Genomic DNA, 23,930 nt, shown 5'->3' on the forward strand with positions numbered 1-23,930 from the left:
CAATACCGTCCAGCAAATCAGTGTGCTCCTCCGGGCTCGGACGAGTGCCCCGCAGTCCCCTCATCGAGCACCCCCGCGATTCCTGCATCAAAACTCACATCGCTTCTATTCCTGCCCAGCTTCACACCTTTAACTCCAGCACTGTGCTACACACAGCTCGTCCAGTGCACCTCAACACTGTCCTAGAGCCCTGCAGTGAGAGACACGTAGCTCTGTCGGTACACCTCAATCCCACCAGACGGACCCCTTGAAGTAGCTTATTGCTCTAGTACTCGACCGCATACAGCTCCGCCAGTGCACATCAATGCTCCCCTCACAGTAGCCACTGCTATTCCTGCCAGTGCTCCCCAATCCCCTCCTGCTATTCCTGTTATGAGATATGCAGCTTTCATAATGTACCTCAGTCCTGCCTTGCAGCAAACTCTATACCCCTAGCTGGAGAGCCTGCCCCCCCACAGCTCTGCCAGTGCACCCCAGTTCCGTCCTACAGTACAGAGTTCTATTTCTGCACTGAAAATCAAGCACCTCAGCCACAGTTCTCACCGCTCTGCCAATGCACTCCAACCCTGACCGGAAATAACTTTTGCCATTTCAGCCCTGAGGGACCGCTCTGCCAGGGCCCCTTAGTCCCTACCTAGATCCAGTGCTTAATTTGAGCAGGTGATTTCTGGTGTTTGGCACGGCACGTAATTGTGAACACCAGCACATGTTCGTCTCATTTAGAGATAAGAACAACAACTGTTATTTATTAAATGAGCATACATTAAAAATGACTGATTCCTGCCACCAAAGTCTTTCTTATGGCTTTGGGGGCATGGATGAGTCAGAATTGTCACACATGTAGGAGTGTGATGGTTAGTAGTTGTGTTGTTACTGTAATTATCTTCACAGAGGGAGAGTGAGAGAAAATCTACCCGATTGCATTCTCCCAAAATCACTATTATCACATAGGAGCCACTGGGCAACTAGACGAAGGAGGAAGATGGACTTGGTCGAGCTACGTTACAACTCCCTAGGTACGCCAAGGTTTCAAAAGATATTGAAATAGACATCCCACTCATGTTATTGTGATATGCTTCATCATAGGCGCCTATCCATATCCTGGTAGGGTGGTACCACCAGGGCGGACTCAACCAAAAGGTTTGGAGTTCCTAGATAAGTTCTTGCTGGATAAGCAGGGATCCAGATAGGGAATAGAAGATTTAAAAATACATCCAGGTGTACCCAAAGAATTTCTTCATTTATTAGCGTTCTTCTTGAATCAAATTGTTCAGTCAACCCTAGTATGTGTATGCCAACATGTTTCGTCCCGAGCTATGAGCCACTTCTGGGTCTGGGGCCTTCATCAGGGCTAAATGTTCAGTGTGTGTCCCTGTCTGTATTTCACTTGCATTCCATACACATAGGTGAGGCGTAATGCTCTCACCTGACCAAATCTGCGGTGGTCTGAGAAACAGGGACATGTAAATGCAAAAGTGCTGTATGATCCTTGATGCAAGTGTGACTATAGGACTACACTACGCTCCAGACATACATGACCCGCAAACAACACAGAAAAAGTGTACCTTTCAGCATTATGCCTCACGTATATGCATGGCAGGCATGTGAAATACAGGCAGGGACACACTTTAAACATTTAGCCCTGATAAAGGCCCCAGACCCGGAAGGGGCTCATTGTGTGGGACGAACCATGTTTACATATACAATCTAGGGTTGACTGAGCAATTTGATTTGAGAAGAGCCCTAATAAACTTATTCTTTTTCCCATACCCCAAGTACCCTGCAAGGAATTCTTTGGGTATACATGGATGTATTTTTAGACCTTCTATTCCCTAACTGGAATGCTGATTATCCAGCAAGAACTTATCTAGGAACTCCCATCTTTTTGGGTTGAGTCACCCTGGCGGTACCACCCTACCAGGGTGTGAATAGGCACCAATGATGAAGCATGTCACAATAACGTGAGTGAGGCGTCTATTCAGAGATGGCTCCTCCACTAAGGCGGAGGAGCGTCACCCCACTGCTTTAAAGCAGTGCAAAGGAAAATAACAATTTTAAAATTCACTCACCCAGCTCACCTGTCAGTACTGTTCTCCAGGTCCAGCAGTAGAAATGCTACAGTCATGACCCAAATCTGAATTCTGTTTAACTATAGTCATGACCCTGTGAGACTCACGGCCTCACCACATCCCTACCACCAGCCATATCCACCTCCTCAATCACAGGAAAGAGGGCTACATGGAAGGAGCTGCTCAGACAATAGCATTATGCCGTTACAGCTAGCGGTGGGCGTGCCCCTGAAAGCTAGAGCCAGACTCGAACCTAAAGCCTGGCTCGGGCTCAGCTCGAGGTCCTATTGGAACCTCGAGCCCATAATGAGCCGAACTTTCATATGCCTTTCTCCTGCTTCACTCTTCTACCCTTAATGTGACGTTAGGGCCAGAGCTGTCGACTTTGGACCTGAAGAACAGAGTTCGGGTCTCAGCGTCATCTGAACATTCTGTGATTCTGGGTAAATCATTTCATTTCCCCACTCCGGTGAATGGTGACCTTGTTTAATGTAACAGTGCTTATGTAAGGCGCTTCAATGCCTACATTTCGAGTTCTCGCTATATAAAAACTGCTGAACGGTGTCCAAAAAGGTAAAAACAAAGCCTTGAGAGAAGTGGGCAGATTTACTAAAATCTCGCGCAAGCAGCGCAGCAGGCAAAAAAGCTGCGCTGTGTTGCGCGAGAAGAAAGCAGAAGAGCTTTATATCTACAGAAATGTGACACTCTCCTCCCCTCTCCCTAGCTCTGGCACTGAAATTAGCTGCTGTGCACCATGCACCATAGTGCAAGGGTATCTGCTTGAGTCTAGCATAGGTTTTGTACCGGACGGATAGCCTTGCAGTACAAAATACTACGCTCAGACTAACTTTAAACCTTTTCCCAATTTGTATGATGCTGTACAGTGCAGCACACATACAAAGTCTGAAAAGGAAGGAGAAATGAAAGCATTTCTCCTTCATAGCGCCTATTTGAAATGGGGCTCTATTTTTTCCTGCTAAACCGTGTCCTCTTTTTTAAGTAAATAGGGTTTAGCATCAGAAACCTTGGCTGGTTGCATGGGAACTTTCATGCACCACCCATGGTACTGCCCCTTGGCACTAAGTAATGGAAAGCAGTGCTATGCGTGCGCTGCTTTGCGCTGGTTTCTAGCGTTTTCCAGTGCTAAACAAGTTTAGCGCTGGAAAGTAAATTAGTAAACACAGATTTCACGTTGCTTTGCATCACTTTTGTGGCACAAACACAGTGTTAAATCGTAGTGAATAGACTCCAAGAAGTGTTACTCCTAAACAACCTTGGCTGGTACAGGATATACATGGCAATTGTCTTGCATCTTGGTTCACTAAAGTTTCATGTTCACTTCACTTTTAATACAGTACTTCTCATTGCTGTGCTATAATGTAACGTACTAATGTCAGAGCTTCCAGATAAAGACATTTTTGAATGTTATCATATTTTAAATGACGTTCGGTCTATGGTTTAAATAGCAAATATTTTTAGGGCTCGGCTCGTTCACAGGCTCTAAGATCTAAGCTAGATCCTTGGTTCGGCTCTCCCCGTTAATGCGCTGAATCGCCCACCTCTTCTCACAGCACACTGGATCTAGCATGTGAGAGCTGTAATTCAGTCACATTGGCCTGCCCTTTGGCTAATGAGCACCCACCCACCCACGACCACCACCCCTACCCTCAGATAATTGAATGCTGCTCTCAAACTCGATCTCAATTTTAAAACAAGGAGCTGGACAGAGCGTAGTTTAGAACAGATTAATTTGAAAGTTATATTGCCTTTTAAAGCCTGTAAACACCTTTACCCATTTAATACCATGATGCAGTAGTGGCCAGTAACACTAACATCTGGTGGCTGCGATGCCCAAAAAACTCACCAGAAGTTTGTTGCTGGCCACAGGGTCCAGTCGCCATCTCTCTCTTCTTCTGCCGCTCTCGGGCAGAAAGGGAAGGACTTCCTCCCTTGTGTTATGCAGATCCAAGCAATTGGTTGGAGCAGGCTAACTCGGCACTCGTTTTGAGGCTGTGGGCCTGCGGCTGCAATCCTGTGACTGTTTCTCAGCCTTGGGATTGCAGGCTCTGAAGTACGCAGGTCAGATTGGTCGGCTGTAGACATCCGGACAAACTTTCATGCGCACTGGCAGGGGGCTGATGTAATAGTGCAATTGCACTAATCTGCCCCCTGCCCTCACTCTGTCGCTGTAGGAGCCTGCCACACTCGATACTTGACACTTGCTGAGCAGGCAGCAGGCGGGGCGACGCTCCTCCACCACAACGAAGGAGCCGCCGCTGCCATGATGGAATACTTTATCCCTGTGAAAACCTACATGAGTTAGTCAAGCTTTTTCACTGATACAAATAATGATGTATTTTCTTCTGAAACTGGGACTGCTGGAAGGCCGTAGTGACAGTAGGACTGCACCGAGAAAGAAGCACAAAAAAGTGAGAGGCAGCAACAAAACTTTAAGAAGTGGCACTGAGAGAAAGAAGAAGCAAAGAGAGAAAAAAGAGGCACAGAATGAAAGAAAGGGTGCTGAGACAAAGAAGGAACTTTGAATGTAAAAAGAGGCACAAAGAGAAAGAATGGACACAGACAGAATGGAGACTGAAAACGAAACCGACCTGGAAGGGCAATGAGAGAGAGTGAAGAAACAGGACTGGGCACAGAAAGCAAAAACACTTAAAAAGCAATGACAGAGAGGAAACTCCCTGAGAGAAAGAAGGGGCACATAATGAATCCATCATGGATGGAGGCAAAAAAAAGTATGCCCCTGTAACGAGATCAATTTCAGAAATGTGCTGCTTTTGTCCATGGTGTGGTCTGGACGCTGCTTCCGCAGCACCTCTGAGATGCTTATGTATTGTAAGTAACCTCACCTTTTATGAACGAGCCTTGCTATAAACATTTGTTGCAGCTCAATAAATAATAACAAGCCTTCTAGGGACAGTACTTTTGTTTAAAACAGTTTGATGATATGGCCAATATATCAATACATTGAGTTAATTAAAACTGTTGTCGAAGCTCCACCAGTAACATCCATCAAACACAGCAAAGAAGGAAGGGAGCTCCTAGAAGTCCTGTGCCACCAACTAGGAAACTGGCATCTGATCCATTAAAGACTGACTGCACCAGAGGGAACAGGTTTTGGCATTCAGATCAGTGAGTGAAAAGTAGAAAGTGTTTGCAGAGAGGAGGAGCAAGCCCTGCAGTTTTTAGCCAATTGCTCGATGCAGTCTGGGGCTTTTAGGCACATTCTTAACCTCATAGGACAGCGTACAGTTTGAGAGGTAATGCTCCAGTGGCCAACGGACATTACTAGCCGCTTTGAATGCATGGTCTGCAGCAGATCTGTCCATCTGTGTTGTTTCACTCCTGGGGATTCTGCCTTCTAAAAATTGGCAAAATCCTTGCATGAAACTCCAAGGACAAATGAGGAATTACTGCGAGCACTAGACGCAATATTTTGATTCCTATTCGGAAGTGGTTCCAACTCATAAAGATACTTCGACACAGGCCTTGACTCACTGTGGTATTCAGTCATTGTGTCACCGCACCCCACCCCACTCTTCCGTTTGCTTCTACTGTCATGGGCTTCACCCACAATTGTTACCTTCCCTTCTCCTGCGCCTCAAGAAGAAACCCCCAAACGTGCATTGTCCTCTCCCACTTACCTGGATGCTTCCCACCTCTGTAACTAAGTTGTGATGACCCATAACTTCTGCATCTGCTCCAAACATGTTTCCAGCACTTGGTTTCAGGAAATTGAGATCCTGTCTGATAATCATTCCTCCTCCTCTAGTTTTTGTTTAGTTTTGTTGTGGAAGCGCTCTGTTGGGCTATAGTGCCTTGTTGTATGCACTACTGCTCCCTCCTATGGTAATTGTGTAATCCATTGTTGCCAGAATAGTAAACTCTACCATTAACCCCTTCGCTGCGGCGGGAATTCCGCCGCAGCGCTGGGGGGTGTGGGGGGGCAGCGCGGTGGCGCTGTGCTCATGACGGAGCCACTCCGTCATGAGCCACGGTTGAGCTGTGCTCATGACGGAGTGGTTCCGTCATGACTCCGCCCAGTTGCATTGTCCCCCCGCACAGGCGGGGAAACAGCGCCGCGTGGGAGGAGCGGCCGCCAACGGTCGCGGCATGACGGAACCACTCCGTCATGAGCACACGGCAACCGTGGCTCATGACGGAGTGGTTCCGTCATGAGCGGGGAAGGGGTTAAAAACGTGCATTCTGATTTTATCCTCGCACCCAAGCCCCTCAGTTTACATTCTGATGTGATTGTATCTTCATTGTTGCTGTTTTGTTCAAACAGCCATGTTTGTGCTATGTAAAACTGCCCAAATATATTAATAAAGGTGGTTTTCCCGCCCCTCAGAGTTAACAATATCCCAGTATCAGTAACTCTGGTGTGGGAGAAGCGGTGGAATGACCCAGCCTACGTGTGGCACACTTATACTTGGCACAATGATGGGAAAAGGAAGGAGAAGACATGTATGTCTCAAGAACCATGGGTGTATGTTCCTTCCTTTGTCCTGTAAACTGTTAACATCAGCTGTGTTGACATTTCTTTGAGTGGCCAGCATTTATGTACATGGGGAAATGGGGGGGTTGGCGAGCTGCAGCACAGATGAAATGCACAATGAAGGTGAGGAGCTTGTTCATCTTTCTTGAGGTCTGTGATGTCTAAGTCTCCTTGCACAGTGTTCAGAGTTTAAAGCGTTTATTGACAAAAGAAAAATTAAAGTCTGTGAATCGCAGAGTCGATTGGCGAGGGGTTCCTACCAAAATGATTGATAAAGACAAACGTGTCAAGTACATGCAAGCTCCAAATGTACACTCTACTATGTATGAGCTTCAAGTGTTGGTCACATGGTAAAATGTAATGCAGAGATTAGGAGCACATACATGCCTTTCAGAGATCCTGGGAAAGAGAGAACGATCTTCCCTAGTAACAAAAACTTGAATTAAGAGTCGAAACAGAAGGCCCATCACTGTCAAAGATAGGCCCTTCCCATGGGCAACGTTAGCCTGAGCAGAAAATTTGCCGATGCAGATAGTAGTTGCACATATATTGGAAAAATGAATTTACAATTTTACAAAATATCTCATTCTTAGGCTATTTATTTGCACAATTGCAGACCTTGGTGGTTATTACTCACCACACTTCCTGCTCTGCATCTTTTTTACAATATTATAATCCAACTTCTAATCATCCTATTCATTCTCATCATTCTCAATAGTCAGTGTGTAAAATGGGGACGTACGTCTGCTCTAGTAATGCATTAGATAAAAGCAATACACACCCGGCTAAGGTTGTAAATCAGCAAGACTGCAATGAGAGCAATCAAAACAACATTGATTATTTCATACCTCATCAAAACCCATCCCATCAAAAATGTTATGTAAGTCCTAGACGCTTTCATGCATTTTATCAATTCGTCATGAATACGGACTGAAACATTGACAATACAGGATCCCGACTATGGGAACTAATCACTGAGCAGCAGATACAAGAGGAAACCAGCCACTCTGCTTAGCATTGGGAGGGGCTCTATTTTCTCAGGTCTAGCAACTCAGCGGACTAATGCACCCACTCCAGAAATCTGTGTTTGACTTCATGGCTTCTGAGTCCAATCCCAGTGGGTCTACTGAGCCATAAATCCTTATGAGGTTGATAAAATGATTACTATTGAGAGGGGTAATAGTAAACACCTGTTAATCAGCACCTATCGGAGACATATGCCTTATACTTTGGCCTTTTGATGGGGATTTTCTCCCGCTCACACCCAGTGCCTTCCGATTGTCCTGGTAGAATGTCTGGCATTGGGGTCATTGCTGGCAGATCAGCACCATGTCTGCTTTTGGGCCATTTTGTAGCATTGCTGTAATCTTGTTCTCCACGGTTACTTGCACAATGCAGGATGACGCCTCAGTGTCTCAGCCGGGACTTGCTCTTTGCAGGATTTGTCTGGCTCTACGTTGTTTTTCAGTTATTCATTGCTGCACAGGACCCCATCAGTCCCTTTGTCCGCTAGTGGGACTCCTGTTAGTAGGAACCTAGGCACTCTGCTTGGGTACATTCTTGGTTCACGCCCTTCCGTTGCTACATGTGAAGCCAATGAGTCTTTTGTTAACACTTAGGTGTGGAAAACATCTCTTTCTATCAACTATGAGTATGTTAAACTGACACTTTTGATGCAATGGTTTTTCTGGGGCTGAATTTGATTCAAGGTCTAGCTCAGCTCTGATTCCATCCCAACTAAGGGTCCAATATGAGGAATCAGCATCTTCTGGAGGCAGTTGGAGTCATTTGTTGATACCTGTTTTGTTTTAATATTGAGATTAACAGGTCTCCAACCAAATCCTCTCATCATAGGCCCATTGTTGTGGTTTAAGGGATGCCAACAGGACCCTACGCACAACCTCCTTGATTCTGTGAATAAAATGAAAAGTTGCGAAGACCTCAAGTCAATGTCTCTTGAATATTCTGAAGCTAAATTCAGACACATTTATGCCTTATTGTCCCCCTTTAACTTGTCCTCTAAGAGAGAGTGAGGGGGAAAATTGACAACAAATTTCTGCGGTATCAGGCCTTATCCATCATCTCACAAAGTAGTTATATGTTTTTTTTGTATGCAGTTTTGGAAATGCACCTCATACCCAGCTCTTCAGATTTGTTTTTGTTTGTTTAGGTATTTTATATAGTGCCAGCATGCCACCTTATGGTTGCTTCAGCATGCTCTGCGACTGTCAACATACAGAAATATAAAAAACAATAACAGATTTTAGAAAAATACAGACACTTGCTATAAACAGAGAGAGCATCATGCATTTAAGAATGTAAGCTGTACAGTGAGCTGTCACCCTGCCAAGAATCAAAGTGACGACAGCAAAGGAAGCAATTTGTTTCAGACTAGATTCTCTCAAGGCAAAGAGACATTGGGTAAAGGGTTCTCAAAGACATTGTTTTAGAGAGCCTTTACAGTCTCATCTCAATAGCTAGGAACCCGGGACGGGTTACCCTGACAATAGATGTGATCTTCTGGCTGACAGGCATCAAACACAAAATCCTTGAAGCCAAAGGTGGTACTCTCCACCAAACACTGCTCTTAGTTTAGTGTACATCACCAGCCTAATATCTGACCAGGTGCAACAATTGTTGAGTAATTATGTATTTATCCATATGCACAGGTATCAGCTTCTGTTATATCCTCACTGTGATATTTAATGCTACCCAGCCTAGCTGTCTCCTAGCAGCTCAGCCAGAGTGAGAGATGGTATCGGAATGTTGGTGTGATGGACATGTCTGGAATGCCTGGGTGCCTGGTGTGAGTGTTGACAGTTGGAGCTGGGCTGAGCAGCAGGAAGGCGGCTCCTGGTGGGGCTGGAGAGATGGCTGGCAACATGAATAAGGATTTGTTGTATTTATTTACTCGGAACCAATAAAGAAGTCTACAAAATTCTACCTGGCTACCTGTGTCAGCCTGTGTGTAAGGGCAAAACATATTTTGACGATGACTGGACATGGACTCAAGTGTCTTAAAGGATTTAAAAGCTGACTACATATGGACAAGGAACCAAGAGTAACAACAGAAACCCTGAGAAACTACAAGTAACTAGAGCAACTACAAGAAGCAAGTTTGGAGCAACAGGCAAGCCAGCCCCACCAGTGTCCTTGTCAACGGACGGCCCCAATCATCATTGCCCAGCCTGGACATCCTCCATAGACTTTACAACATTTGTGGACTACAAAGTGTGCAACCACATCGTTTTGCTTTTATGTCACTCTTTGTGAAAGGTCTTCACAAGCGCAACACAAGAGCAGTGTGGTTTTGCTAAGACTAGTGCTTTGGACTCAAGGAAAGCACAATTAAGGACAGTTAACAAAGTGGATACTGGTGTAAGCCTGAGCAATTCCACAACCTGGGTGGGTTTTGAGTTGATCATTATATAGACCAAAGTTATATTCATGCTCACTGTTACTCCTAAAAGAACATTTGGTGTAATAAAACACACCACCCTACTCCTTCTTGTCCATCAGACTTCTGAGGCCCTATATTAAGCCCTTTGTAGTGCTCAAAAGACTTCATCCTGCCTCCGCCACCTTCTCCTCCCATCACACACTACTGAGCTTAGCTTGGTCTCGTACAGTCTTTAATGAGGATGATCTCCATTCCACTTGGATACTTCTAAGGAGACATTATCACAATGCCTAAAGCAGTCCTATGCCGCATCATGCCCAGAATATCTGCATCTTTAAACCGCGGCCAAAGTGACATCCTTCCCAACTGGAGCATGCCACAGAATTAGTTGACTGAGAGTAGGCACAAAATAATAAATTGCACTTCTCTCCCTAAAATGTCCTAGAAAGTTGCCACAGCCCCATGTTCGTGCAGATGCTCCGTCTTCTATTTCTAACTCCCAGTGTGAAACATTGACCCCTCTCCCACCCTGCTCAGGAAGAAATAATTTACTTTCATGACCTCAACTGAGACAAGGAGATCAAGTACCTGGGCCACCAAAAATAAAATTTGTGAAGGCATTAGATTGGTCCATTTCCTGAGTTTATGATGGAACCCTTACCTAGATAAAACAGGCATCTCTGGGAACATGTGCAAAATCATGTCAAATTTCTCCCACAAAGATACTAAAATAAACAGTTATCTTGCTTGTTAGAGAGGAGTTACTGTCTGCCATTTCACAGGCTGATATAGGTATAGTCTTAGACCTGAATCAGGGCACTTTGGACAGAGATGAGGACATTATATTCAACGAGAACAATTTTGCTGGTTTGCCACTGAATAATTCTTATGGTATCTGTGCTTCAATAAGTCCTCTATCGCCTCAGGCACTCTTGGTTCTAGTGAATAAACCGAAAGAACAGCAGCAGAGTGGATAGAAGAAGTTTGATGGGAAAGAGGTAGGTTTGAAGTATTTTCGGGTTATTACCTGAATTCAGCCTGAGCTAAAAAATCCCCACAGCGGATTATCCACATTTTAGGTGCCAGGGTGGTGAACATGCGGCCTTCTGCCTGGACTCTAACAATAGTCCAGCAGAGAATCAAATATTTCTCACTAGCAACTGATGGTCAATGGTCCTCTTAAGAAAACTAGGGCCGCGTCTTCAGAATCCCTAATGCATCTTTCAAATGATTTTAAACTCTATCCTTTGTGCCCTCAGAACAATTTACCATATCTTTCTTGTGCCTTAACACATATTTCGGGGTCTCAATCTCCACGTTTCACAGATGAGTTTGCTAGTCTTTAAGTGATAGCTAGTCCATAAGGCTTTGATAATAAAGATCGATCAAGGTGATGTAGAACATAGACACAAACATTGCAGTTCCATGTGTCCAAGATGTAGCTAAGGATCCTCTCAGTATTCCTGTAGATTCTAAAACCTGAGAGTTCCTTCAAGCCATTGTTGATGACATCATACACTATCCCAAGTGATAACCGTACCATTTCTGAAAGTGAAAGGGTCAGTGCTGCCTACGGAGTACCTTCTTGGTGGACTTGTGAAGGAGCGCCTATCTGCACTTTCTCCTTTACCAATAACCCATCTCTGATACTCTCTTCTGCAGCATGTTCTAGGTACCTAATTCTAAAGTGAAATTGCTGGAGTGCAAGATAGTCGTCAATCTTCCTTCAGCCAGTCAGAAGCTGAATTTCAAAACTCTACAACATCCTACATTCCTAACCCAAAAGCAAGGAGAGCTCATAAACATTTAATTCCAGTTTTGTGTTGAAGTTAAAGTTTGGCGTCTTTAAAAGCTAGAAATCAGACATCTACTATTAACTTCCAACACTGAAGTCCTAATCCAGCTAGGAAAGATTTTACCAGATAAATATAGTGCTGTATGTCGCTCTGATTTTCATAGAAGATTTTTGATAACTTCGTCATCCAAATCTTCAGCGGCGCTGCAGCTAAAGTAGCAGGCCACATTTCTCCATTTATCCCATCCTGTGTTATAATTTGATGTGACATGCATGGATGCCAAGCCTCCCTCTGGTCCATTTGTCTCCTCACCCTTGGCAAAGACCATGCCTGTATCTTTCTAGAAGCGTGTCCGTATTCTCTGAACCCTGTATAGAAACCATGTAGGGCTCCTCACACGTCTTTGGTAAACAGTGCCCACAAGAGGCAAGAGTTTGAGATAGGTGCTTGTTCTGCAGGTAGAGCTCCTTAATCAATCCTCCTGATATCCTGATGATGGAACTGCCACCATCCTTGCAGAATTGCCCTTTAGGTTTCTTTTCCAAGAGCTGGGAGTGGAACCCGGCAGAGTAACATTAAGAGAAAGTACTCACATGAATTAAGTGCTGTGCTCTTACTCTAGTGGCCGCCTTCATTGCAAAACCAACCAGACATCCCAAGATCAGCTATAGTTCTGCTATCCTGAGACGCTGAAAAGTGATGTCTGCACAGTGTATAGTGTTGAAAAGAGCATCCGACGAATATGCAGTGCAACTCCAGGCCTCACTTTCTCTGAACAATTAAGGCATAGTCTTTGGTTTCCTCCCTTAGACACAACAGCTGCATACTATTTGGTAATGGACGTAGGCTCAATGAGCGAAGAGTAAAAGGCTTACTATGAGTAAATACAGTTTCTTTCCTCTTGAAAAGAACTCCTGGAAAGATCTCATTGGCAGCTTCTAAGTTGATATATCTGGTTGCCTTCATGCTGATTCTGGTATTTATATGAAATATTGTCTGTCCATCCACGTCGTCTAGTTTAAAGGCCTTGTCTGTTTGTCTTCAACATTTCTGTTTCGAATTCACCTAACATGTTTGTCAAAAGCTTAAAGTGCCTAGTCTTGGTACTGTATGAAGCATAAAGTGCCAAAACGTGTTACAATATGCCTGGTAATATATGAACTTGTGCTTGAAAAACTATCTCACTCACTAATACTGCATGTCAAAAATGTAACTCTAGGATACTGGCATTTTGAAGAAAGCTCACGTGTTTCACGTATATTTCTGCTAATAGAAGCTCCTTTCGGAGGGAGAAAAGACATTACATGTGCAGAACCTGCCGGGCCATCCCCCCACAATTCACTGGTTAATACCTTTCATTTCCCACCCTTCCTCAGGTCCGAAAGTGGTCTTTTTAAGTTTGCTCGACGGCTCTCAGCACAAGAGAAGCAAGAGAAGAAAAGCAAAGTTCAGCATGTGTCCTGCAGTCCGCCCGCCTTACGGCAGAGGTCTCTAAGCATTGAATGGTAAGAACTGCCCGGCAGGTAGACAACAGAGAATCGTGTTTGCAGGGCTTTTGCTCCTTAGCTGATCTTTGGACCCTTTCTCTCATACTCTCCCATCTCTTTTCCCTACTGAAACATGCCTGGGCCATACTAACCGCTTCCATCTGGCTGCGTTTGCCAAACCTCTTGCTAGCTCCAATCTCTTTAAGTCTCTCACTTGATACTAACCATTGCTCATATGGAGACTGATATAGACTAAAACATTTGCAAATGTTCCTTATCTATCAAGTATTTTTTCGCATCTCTGTTTCAAAGCCTCAGCTTCAGCTCTAAGCGTGGTAGCTAGATGTGAGAACTGTGCTTCTTTCTAACTTTTGAAATGTTTAATTTGATGTTTTACTCAACCCTCACCCGGCCAACCCTATCACGGGATGGTCATGTGTCATTTTAGTAAATTTGATTCCATTTTAGTTCCATTTCCATCCGGCCAGTATGGACTGTACTCCAGCCTCTACTTGGAATAAAAACAGTCATTCGTAGCCAATACTTTTGTAGCAGGTCATCGGTCCTGCTACTGTAAGGAACCACCGCATGTGAAGGCACGTCATCTCTAGGCCAGGCATGCCAGGGGGGAGTTAATACATGGTAGTAGGCTGCTCGGGCTTTAACTCCGATACCGCCACTATTGTGTGAGGGTGTCTGTCATTTATAGGTTGCCACACGAGCAATAGCTGAGGCCTGCTAGGTCCCACCTAGTCTTATAGTGAGTCCCCACAACTTTCACCCAATGGGATCTTATCCAGATCCTGCCAATCTACTAAAGTTCTGTGATCATACACTTCATTCATCGGAACAAAGAATGTCACTCCTCAATCTCCTGTCTGATAGTCAGATGAAGCTCTGGCTGTCTCGTGTCTATCCTACCTCTTGAACCTGCACTCTTTCTCTTTCTGACCTTTTCACATTTTGGTGCTTCCAGGTGGCATCCCAGTCAATGTCTTTACGGCTCATCCTATTTGTTAACGCACTATTTCACTTTTGTGCCCTTGATGATCATTCAGCTTAGCCACACAGGGAGGCCACACTTCCTTCCCTGCTTACTTGTCTGCAGCTCATGCTTCATACACAGTTTTCTAGTTTTTTTCCTAGAAACTGGGAAAATTTGCCATAGCAATTTACATTTTGTATTGTGTTCATTAGCAGGCCCTGCTACACTCAGTCATCTATCTCTATGCAGTCCTGCTTTTATCCATAGTTTAGAGCTGTCAGGTATGTCTCACTCTAATATTTGCCAGTCTCAGATGTTCATCACTCTCCAGACTGGTGTTAATTTTGTAAATATTTTCGTTCTTCGCTTTAAGACCTTTGCAAAATGTTGTGCTCTTTTTTTTATTTTTTATAGAGTTTTATATAGCGCGAACTTGACCCAATCGCAGCGCTTTACATAGCACCAGTTCCGTTACATTAGGATACATTCATTTTTGTTAGGCACGGGATCTTAAGTGTTTTGCCCAGAATCACAGGATGTTCAGCGTCATTGCTGAGACTCGAACCCAGTTCCCCAGATTCGAGGTTGACCATCCTAGCCGTTAGGCCAACTCCTCTGATCTATTGCCTGAACTTAATAAGCTTTTGTTGCCTGTGTCGGCAGCTTTTCTGATCACTGGCATGATTTTGCTCTTGTCTTCGGGAATCGCCAACTCAGATACTAGCTACCACCAGATATCAGGCCCGGAACTGGGGAAAATTTGTGGTACCCAAAAATGCCAGTCCAGTGACGTGTATGGTTCTGATTCCTGCCCCTTGCCTGCTCACACTTGTCATCTGTTTTCTGCCAGTGGGAAATGTGCGCTGTAAAGCAGTTGTAGCGGGTGTGTTCCCACTTCCATTAAAAACCACACTGCCCGGATGGCAGAGAAGGAGTGGAATCTCCTTCTTGGTTACTATTGCGCACCGCTCGGAACACGCTGAGGAGGCGTGGTCTGCGAATTTCACATAACCATTGCTTACCAGGCATATGGTACTGACCGGCTTGGAACCTGAGATCGATAAAAGTCTTTTCTGGATGTTTCATGCTCTCAGTTGGTGATCCAATTTTGAATCAGTCCATTCCTTGATTTTAGAACATCTTGCTGGAGGCGGCATTATTAGTGACAGGCTGATCTGCAGGTCTCAGAATATAAACATTATTAACTTTTGTAGTGGTAAAACACTTCCTGCCTCAAATGTGATTACCGTCACAGATTAGAAAGACAAAAAATGCCTCCAATTGCTGCTCTTAATATCAGGGGTACCAATAGAGGCTTTGATGTGATGATAATGAGTCCTCTTGTCTCCTTCCTATTCTTGTTCTTGATTTGGTTCCTGTTTCATATGTAATTTGACCAAATACTTGAAACCCAGGTTGTTATCAGCATCTTCTCCAACAGCGGAAAAATATATCAGTCCTCTACCCCCCCACGGCCCCAGCTCCTAGTGTTCCCTCTGAACTCACGTGAAGGAAAGACTCTTGGCCCCTCAAGGAACAGATCGGACTGGGGTCCCCACAAGTGCTGGAAAGGAATTTTATAAAGGCAGAAACTTCCATTAAAAGAGGAGAGGTGAGAAGACCGAAACTCTGCTTTTTTGGAAGAATTGGAATCTATCTTTGTATTCAGGCACAGCTATTGAATCTCTTCTCCAGTACAACAATAAAGTAAATGCAATGACTTGCTGATAGTGGTGGGGCGATGCACCTTAAGAAGTTGACACTAGTGTGGCTGGTTAATTTCCAAAGGTAATTGGTCTAGTTTTGTCAAGCTGAATTCTGTCTTGGTGAGGTTTTGTAGGGAGATATGGGAGTATTTCACCCTCACTAATAAGAAGCGGCCGGCATCATCCTCAGAGATAGGGCAGAAAATATTTGGCTTGAAGTTTGCCTATATAACTGCTCACTGTTTCCGAGCTGCTCTCCCTGCAGCATATGCATTTACTCTGAATAAAATATTAGAAAGTGCCACCACTCAAATGGACAACTTCGTGACACAGCCCTTTATCTGGAACTCCACCCTTAGTATGACTTCACTTTGGTCCTGATGTACAAAACACAGGTTGGACACTGGTCGCAAGTTTCGAGTGTTTTAGTGTCCAGTGTAGAACTTTGCAAATTACCCTATGGACTAGCAGTTCGGTTTGCAAAATTGCCATTCAAAAGGGGCCGCAATCCAACCCACTGCATGAATAATAATAATGAAGCAAGTCACAACACACAACTTACTCCAGTAGGATGCTATGACAACGATGGTGGCCTGTGGGATCATCAGACCACCATGTCTGTGCTGGTATTTCAATAAAGTGAAGGTTGTGTTAAATGCAGTCTGTTTTCCATAAAGGGAGCATAGCTCTGTTTATAAAAAACAAAGTGGCTGGGCAGTGGTGCCCTGGACACCTACTTCCTACTCCCCAACAAACTTTTTTAAATGATTGTTTTCATTAATTTGTGAATTGATAATCACTCCAGCTCGGGAGTCAATAAATGTTCAATGTTTTGCAAGAGGATTTCAGTCTCAAAACATTGATTCCTCTCCTAAGCAACCACTATTTGGAAGGGATACCTTTGAAATAGCGATTAGGTATGGAGTAGCAAACCTGTTTTAGGAGTAAGTAACAATTTACCAACCCTTAAAATGGGGTGTGTACTTGAGTGAATAGTACATCATCAGGTCCTTCATTTGGTCGGTACAATATTCTGCTTTTAGCGCCTGATCCATGTGAGTTTTCACAATGGAAGATTGGTAATCAGGAATCATTCTTGGTTGATGTCCAAATGATTCCTCAGGTAAAATGATGGCAAAGTTGCTTTATTTTTACAATGGTCCATTTTTGAATGCTTTTATTTCACCATGACTTGAATATTGTAATTTCACCTACCTAGAACTTCCTAATACCTAGCGAAAGAAACTTTGGCTAGTTCAAACTAGGCAGCCTGAATGATATTGAAGTTATTTAGACAATACCTCAGTAATCTAGCCCTTATTAATCTAGCTCGATTAGCTGCCCTTGTGCCAGAGAATTTATTTGAATCCATATGCCTACTACATAAAGGCTCATACTTTGACACACAATCACTTTTTTGCCATGCTTTACTTGTTACCATCATTGTTGTGCCTCAACTTCACCATACCAATGCATCTTACAAACCCATCAGTTGGATGGAGGACTCTCTCGGTAGCAACAGTGGTGCACTGGAACACTTCTTCTTAAATTTTCGCTCAGTTCCACACAACTTTAAAATCTTGGTTGTATCTGCATTAGCATATGCTCGATAGCCATACATTTGTGACTAACTTACTAGCAACAACATGTCTCAGGTGTATGTCTGCGCTCTATCAACACAAAAATACATACATTCATATATACACACACATACATATATACACACATACATACAACACACACACACATATATAAATGCATACATATACACACATACGTACATACTTACATACATACATACATACATACATACACACATACATACATACATACATACATACATTCCTTCTGGGGCCAGCAAAGACACTTGAGTAGAAAAGCAAAGCAAGATATGACATGATTTTCCATACTTAACCACATCATGCATGGTTGTCATTGTGCTTTGTGGATCTGGCCTTGGATGGCTCTTGCACAGTTTTAGAAACTTTGACTGTGCTGGGGTGGAGCATGCAAGTGGCTAAAAGGAAGTTGTGGATTTTGGTTTTAGGAAAAGGCCATCTTTTTAAGGTGACTCTGTTTGCACAAACCTCGTGGTTACACTACCTAATCTGTTGATTCGTTGATGGGCAAAATAAGCTGCGTTCAATCAAATAAAATAAAAAACTAGTCTCCTAGGGCCATGGCCCAGGCCATCTAGTTTCTCTCCTGACACCATTTCATGTTGTGCCAACACCACAATATGCTGTTCAGTGTGCTTCTGGAATGTTCTGCTTCAGCAGTGTATATCGAACCTGACCACACTTTCATTGCTGCCTTCCGTTGTGTGTGATTCCTTGCATGTCTCCTTTTTAGGTCGCGCATTCAAGACCTCTTGTATATACTTTAGTATATATTTATAAGTGTATGTACTTTGTGGGCTCTGGAGATCAGCATTAGGACTTGTCTGCTTTTGCTTATTGATTTTTATTCTGTTCAACTGCCTCTATTTAATTGTCTTAATAGAAAATGACCAGTAGAGGTCAGTAAAATACCAGAATTGCTTTCTGCTTGTTCAACTGCCTCTATTTAACTGTCTTGATAGAAAACGACCAGTAGAGGCCAGTAAAATGCCAGAATTGATTTCTGCTGTGGGACTTTCTTTTTTAAATTTTTCTGGCAACTGCCTCTATTTAACTTTCTTGATAGAAAATGACCAGCAGAGGTCAGTAAAATACCAGAATCACTTTAGCATTCACTAAATTTCAGTCCACAGAAATTATCTTCTAAGAGCACCCACAGACAATAATATTTTTCTCAATTCTTGTATTTTCAATGATATGACCACCGAAGGCCCTGATTTATATTGAAAACAGAGCTTTGGACTATACCATTTCCCGCTGAAAGGCAATATTTCTCTCCATGTGTTCCCATACCTAGCATGTCACGCAGTTTGCTTACTTTCCCTCCATGTTAAATAACAGTAGATGTTTCAGCACCCAGGCTTATGTGCTGCATAGCGAAATACATATAAGGTCCCAAAGGCGAGACCGATTGCATTGCAAATGCTTGTTCTTCTTTTCCCTCTCCAGTCCCTCCTCCCCTACTTCACAGCACTTTGAACCAGCTGTGCTGCACGTAGTGCTTTATAAATCACTTAAAAAAATGAAATAAAGACATATATATAATAAAATGAAGTTCCTGTGCTCCTCTGTTGTTACCCGTGAGTATGGGGTAAGACTGCTCGCTGCCGGTGCATAGTCACCTCCTTCCATCTTTCTCCCCACAGGAGCTGTAACTGCTTCTTTAGTAAGCTGTTGTCTCCGTGCAGGTTTTTGTTGCCTTAGCAACCAGTGAAACAGCCTTCCAACTCTATCTTCAGTTTAGCTTGCCTGTGTCCCCATTACCCTGTGAATATACTCTTACTGTTTAACAGAGAAGATAGATCATTTTTATTCTGTATGTATGCATTGGTTTTAAATTTAATCTTCAGGAAAAACCTAATACTTGTCTAGAGTTTTTACCAACTCACCTGATGGACAATTTCTATATAATCACGCATGACCGATGTGATGGCTTGATGATATATTTATACACAATCTGTTTATTTCTGGTTTACTCTTCGTGTTTTCAGGAAGTTTTATCTCATATATGAATACTTTATGTTATAGTGGCACCTTTATCAATTATGGGTTATCTTACCAAGTATATAAGATTCACTTTAGTACATCTGCAATTTGCCAGTAAAAGAAAGTCAGTTAATTAATACAGTATTGAATTTATGACAAGATGTTAAAGGCCACCAACTCTTTGTTAGCCTTATATTGTGCCGACCACGATCTGTACCTGTCTCGCAATTATCAATTTCTCCGCCACCTAGACTGGTTGTGTTCCTCAGGTCTAGAAACAAGTTTTCCTCACTGCATTCTTGAAGATCACATCCCTCAACGCTGCTATCTCCCTGTCGTGGAAATAGTCTAAATATCTCAACTCCTGAAAAATTGACACTTAAGCACTTTACTGCCCTCTTTTCTTTACATATACTCTGTATCACCTTTTCAGATGTACCATAGCCAAAAGAGAAAGGCCACCTTGGTTGATGCTTCATCTTAGCTGTGAAGCGTGGCCTGTGGTACTCCAGGGACTCTCTACACTAGTTGCAGTCAAGCTGACACCAGGGAGTAGGCCGAGGTGCCAGGCTTCTGCAGAGTTTGCTCACATGGAAGAGAAGATACCCGCTACGGCCAGTCTGGCCCTGGTTGCACCGCAAGAAAACGGTCAAGTTTTGCATTGGGTGGATGGATCAGGGTTGAGAGAGCTGGGAAGCTGCTTGTGGTTTGAAAAACATCAACATTGAAATGTATATTACGTTATGCCGTGATTTGCACAACACTAAACCAGATATTTCGAGAGAATTATGAGCTAACCTGGCATCCTCAAAACCTAAAACTCTGGCTATCTTATGTTCTAATTTTGGCAAAGTTAAATTGTGATGGTGTAAGGGAAGTGGAAGCTGAAATATGTGGCATTGAGTCTGATGGCTTGTTAGCTTCCTGTGCTGGCCAGGTGCCTAGTCCCGGCACTGCTGAGCTGCCCTCCACGCTGTAGAAGCGGCAAAGGCCCCATCGTCGCTATCCCAGCAGAGGGCTCCCCCCATAGTTGGTAGGTTTTACCTAGAGTGCTCCTGCCAACGCGGGGGGGCATCTTTCATAAAAATGCTCAACACCACCGAGCCCGGCATATCATGGTGGACAACCAACCGTTTCACTGTTTTACTGAAACAAAGCACCAACGCAGAGTTTTCTTTCTGAAAAACAATTAGTATTCCTGAAGGGCTAGGGTGTTATCATGTGTGTGGGGGGGACATCCTCAATCGGAACTTGCACAATCATTTGTGGAACTACAAAGCATGTAGTTTTCGTGAGTCTTACCTGATCAGTTGGACAGCGTTAAAGCGTGATGTTTTAGTGGCATTTGGCACCCGGTTTGTGACCTTTGACCAAGATTTTCACAGGCATTCATCCTACTGATGATCCTATATGATGCAGGTAATTTAGAGGGATTCCATGATGCTTTCTGTGAAGTAGCTTCTAAGTGTTCGTTGTGTTTCCTGATAAATTGTGAACTATTGAGTTCCTGTGATTTGGGAAGTTGAAAACCTCTCTCCAAGATGTACAATCCCTGTTTTACTTGTTAACAGTCGCAAGGAAAACTAAAAAACAAACAATACAATAAATTCGACCTACACGGAAATACAATACTCTCACAGATTAAAATAAAGATCTTCTTTGTTCACATTTGTAATTATGAATTCCTGGGAACGTGTTTAGTCTTCCGCCTCAGGGTTAGGGATTTCACAGGGCCTGTAAAGTTGAATACATCTAAAAATTGTAATGGTACAACGGCTTGATGTCTAGAGAGAATGGGTGTGGGAGATCCTTGTGCAGAGGGGAGTTACACAGGGGTATGATCCTGGGTAGGAATTGGGGCTGTGCTTCACAAGGGCACAAGCTAGGACATTGGAGGACCTCCAACCTCTGAATCCAGCTAGCGAGCAATCCCACAGGGAGCTAGATCCCCGCCTGCAAGCTTCTACGGACACAGAAGTGTGGTGTGGGTCACTTCTTGCAAAACCCAGGCTACTGATGGTGGTGATGGGCAAGTAAAACATGTGCATAGGTAGCTCATTATGTGATCATCATGCCGAGCTATCACTCAGATCTTATCTGGTGGTTTGTGAGGGTTGGAGAGGGTGTCTTGGTGCCCTAGCTAGTCTTTTACAGTCTCTATTGCCGATGGGGTGTTTTTACACATCAAGGTATCTGATTTAATGTAGTATTAAGGAAAGGGATAGCACTTTGTCCCCACATTTAGGAAGAGAGGAACAGCAGACTCCAAGCAGGTCAGTGTTTATTTACAGAGTTTTATATATCGCAAACTTCATTCGAAGGTATCAGGTATCAGAGCGCTTTACACGAGCACCAGTTGCGTTACATGCGGACACTTTCATTTTTTGATAGACACAGGGAGATTAAGTGATTTGCCCAGAATCACAGGATGTGTCAGCGTCCTTGCCGAGACTCAAACCTAGTTATCCAGATTTCAGGTCAACCGCCCTAGCCGTTAAATTGCTGGACCGGGGTTCTAAATTAAATTCGCAGTTATCAGCACTTGGACAATCAGTTTAAATTCTTCTTTACAGGTTAAAAACCCAACCAATAAAGTTTCGATGGGTTTCCACTCCTCATAGAAGATGCTGGGTAGAACAGATGTGATTTGCCCTCAGGATCCCTTGCACCAGCTGGACCTACATAAGGCCATACAGGGGGGTTGCTCAAGGGGGCTGTGCTAGTGCCAAACCTCTTGTACCACAGAATGTCAGATCATGGAAAAGAAGGAGTGGGGAGGGACTGTCTTTGTTTTTTCTGTAGATAGGATCCACTCTGCATCTTGCACAATTAAAAATATATATATATATATTTGTGATTGATTACTGGTATCCCTACTGATATGTGTACCAAAGATTATAGTGATCACCTTCGATTTGTACTTGTTTCAATGTTAATGATCATTTCTGCAACTAAAGTCATACAATGTCCATGAACATTGCCATTAGTTCAGCCCCTGCACCCAAGTTATACTGATGCTGTATAGATGCAGCCATCAGTCAAGACCTTAAACTATAGGATCAAAGGTTTCCCCCTTTGAGGTTACTGAGTGGTGACACCTGTTTGGTGTCTCTACTGTGTCGTAAAGTTCACCAAATGTGTCTCAGGGGAGTGAGGTATTGGTAGTTTACGAACCACTTGGATTAAACACTCCTCAAACTGAGCCATAAAGGAAGAATGCAGAAAAGTTGAGGTTGGGCAGCTGGTACGGTCAACCAGATGTGTATTCTCACAAACCTAAACTGCCATTTATTGTTTCTACAAGTTGATCTGTTTTACACCGAATTCCGGCCAAAACCCTTGCAAAAGGCTCCTGTCGTAACTCTACTTTTGCAAACCTTTTTTGCAGGGGACTTAGATGAATGTCCTACCCAGTTATCAATTATTGATCAGAATTGTATCTTGTTTTGACAAAAAGTTATCTTTACCGTCTACAAAATCATTTTTCTGCAATGACTCAAAAAAAGCCGCATTTTGTACAAAGGTGCAATAATTGCTTAATTTCCACAAAATCAAGTCTGTGAATTGGCCTCAGGTCTTGTAGTGCTAAGAATCTTGAGTTAACTTATATAAATTGCAGCAAACAACAAGGTGATGGAGAGAGTGCTTGAATTAATCCTGGCCACTCTTGATTCCGTAGGCCACACCCCAATCCATCTGGTTTTTTTACCACTCACGCCACTTTAGACAGAGACATACCATATGCAATTCAGTCTTAGTCCGGCTTTGAGAGGAACAGTCCAGCCCCAACTGACAGGTCTGGTCCCCTCCAGACGTTTTCACGAAACACCCCAGACGGGTTTCGACCTGCATAGGCATCATCAATGAGGTATTGATTGAGTCCAGTGGCACAATCAACACAGGGCCCACCTCGAGGCACACCCATCACGGTTACAGTTACGGTGTCCACTGCGACAAGCAAGAAGGTGAGACCTATCCTGTCAGTGAGATTATAATCGGAGTCCCCTGACACCGCGATCAGGGACCCTTGGCTGGGAACATCAACCTCACTTATGACATCATCTGCAACAAGTAACAAAGTGATGGATTGGATGCCTGAATTACTCTAGCCACAATCAATTTCTCTCAGCAGCATTCCATTCCATCTTTTTCCGCCCACTGTGCTTTTCTAGAAGGAGTCCTGCCATAAGCATATCAGTCTGGGTACTGCTCCACAATGGGAACTTATCCAGGCTGAAATGCCATGCCAGGTCCCTCCAGATGGGAACACGAGCAACCTCAGACCGTTTTATAAAGACACAACAACACAAAATGCTAACAGTGCAGTTATTACCAGGCCCTCTCTGAATGCGAAGTCTGCAGAAACATT

General features: G+C 43.6%; 1 protein-coding gene across 7 annotated transcripts in view; it reads left to right on the plus strand.

Moving 5' to 3' along the window:
• LOC146789809 (ankyrin repeat and fibronectin type-III domain-containing protein 1-like) overlaps window positions 1-23,930 on the plus strand; it is a 2,714,698-nt gene that overhangs the window by 2,283,778 nt on the left and 406,990 nt on the right. For 3 of the 7 annotated variants that reach the window (XM_085632158.1, XM_085632162.1, XM_085632163.1), the window contains one exon: window positions 13,155-13,283. The exons of the other annotated variants lie outside the window; for them this stretch is intronic. In XM_085632158.1, the coding sequence (XP_085488284.1) occupies window positions 13,155-13,283 (129 nt within the window). The remainder of the gene's footprint in view (window positions 1-13,154; window positions 13,284-23,930) is intronic. 7 annotated transcript variants of the gene reach the window in all.

The sequence above is a fragment of the Triturus cristatus genome, chromosome 10, assembly GCF_964204655.1.
Source record: "Triturus cristatus chromosome 10, aTriCri1.1, whole genome shotgun sequence".
Classification (NCBI taxonomy): domain Eukaryota; kingdom Metazoa; phylum Chordata; class Amphibia; order Caudata; family Salamandridae; genus Triturus; species Triturus cristatus.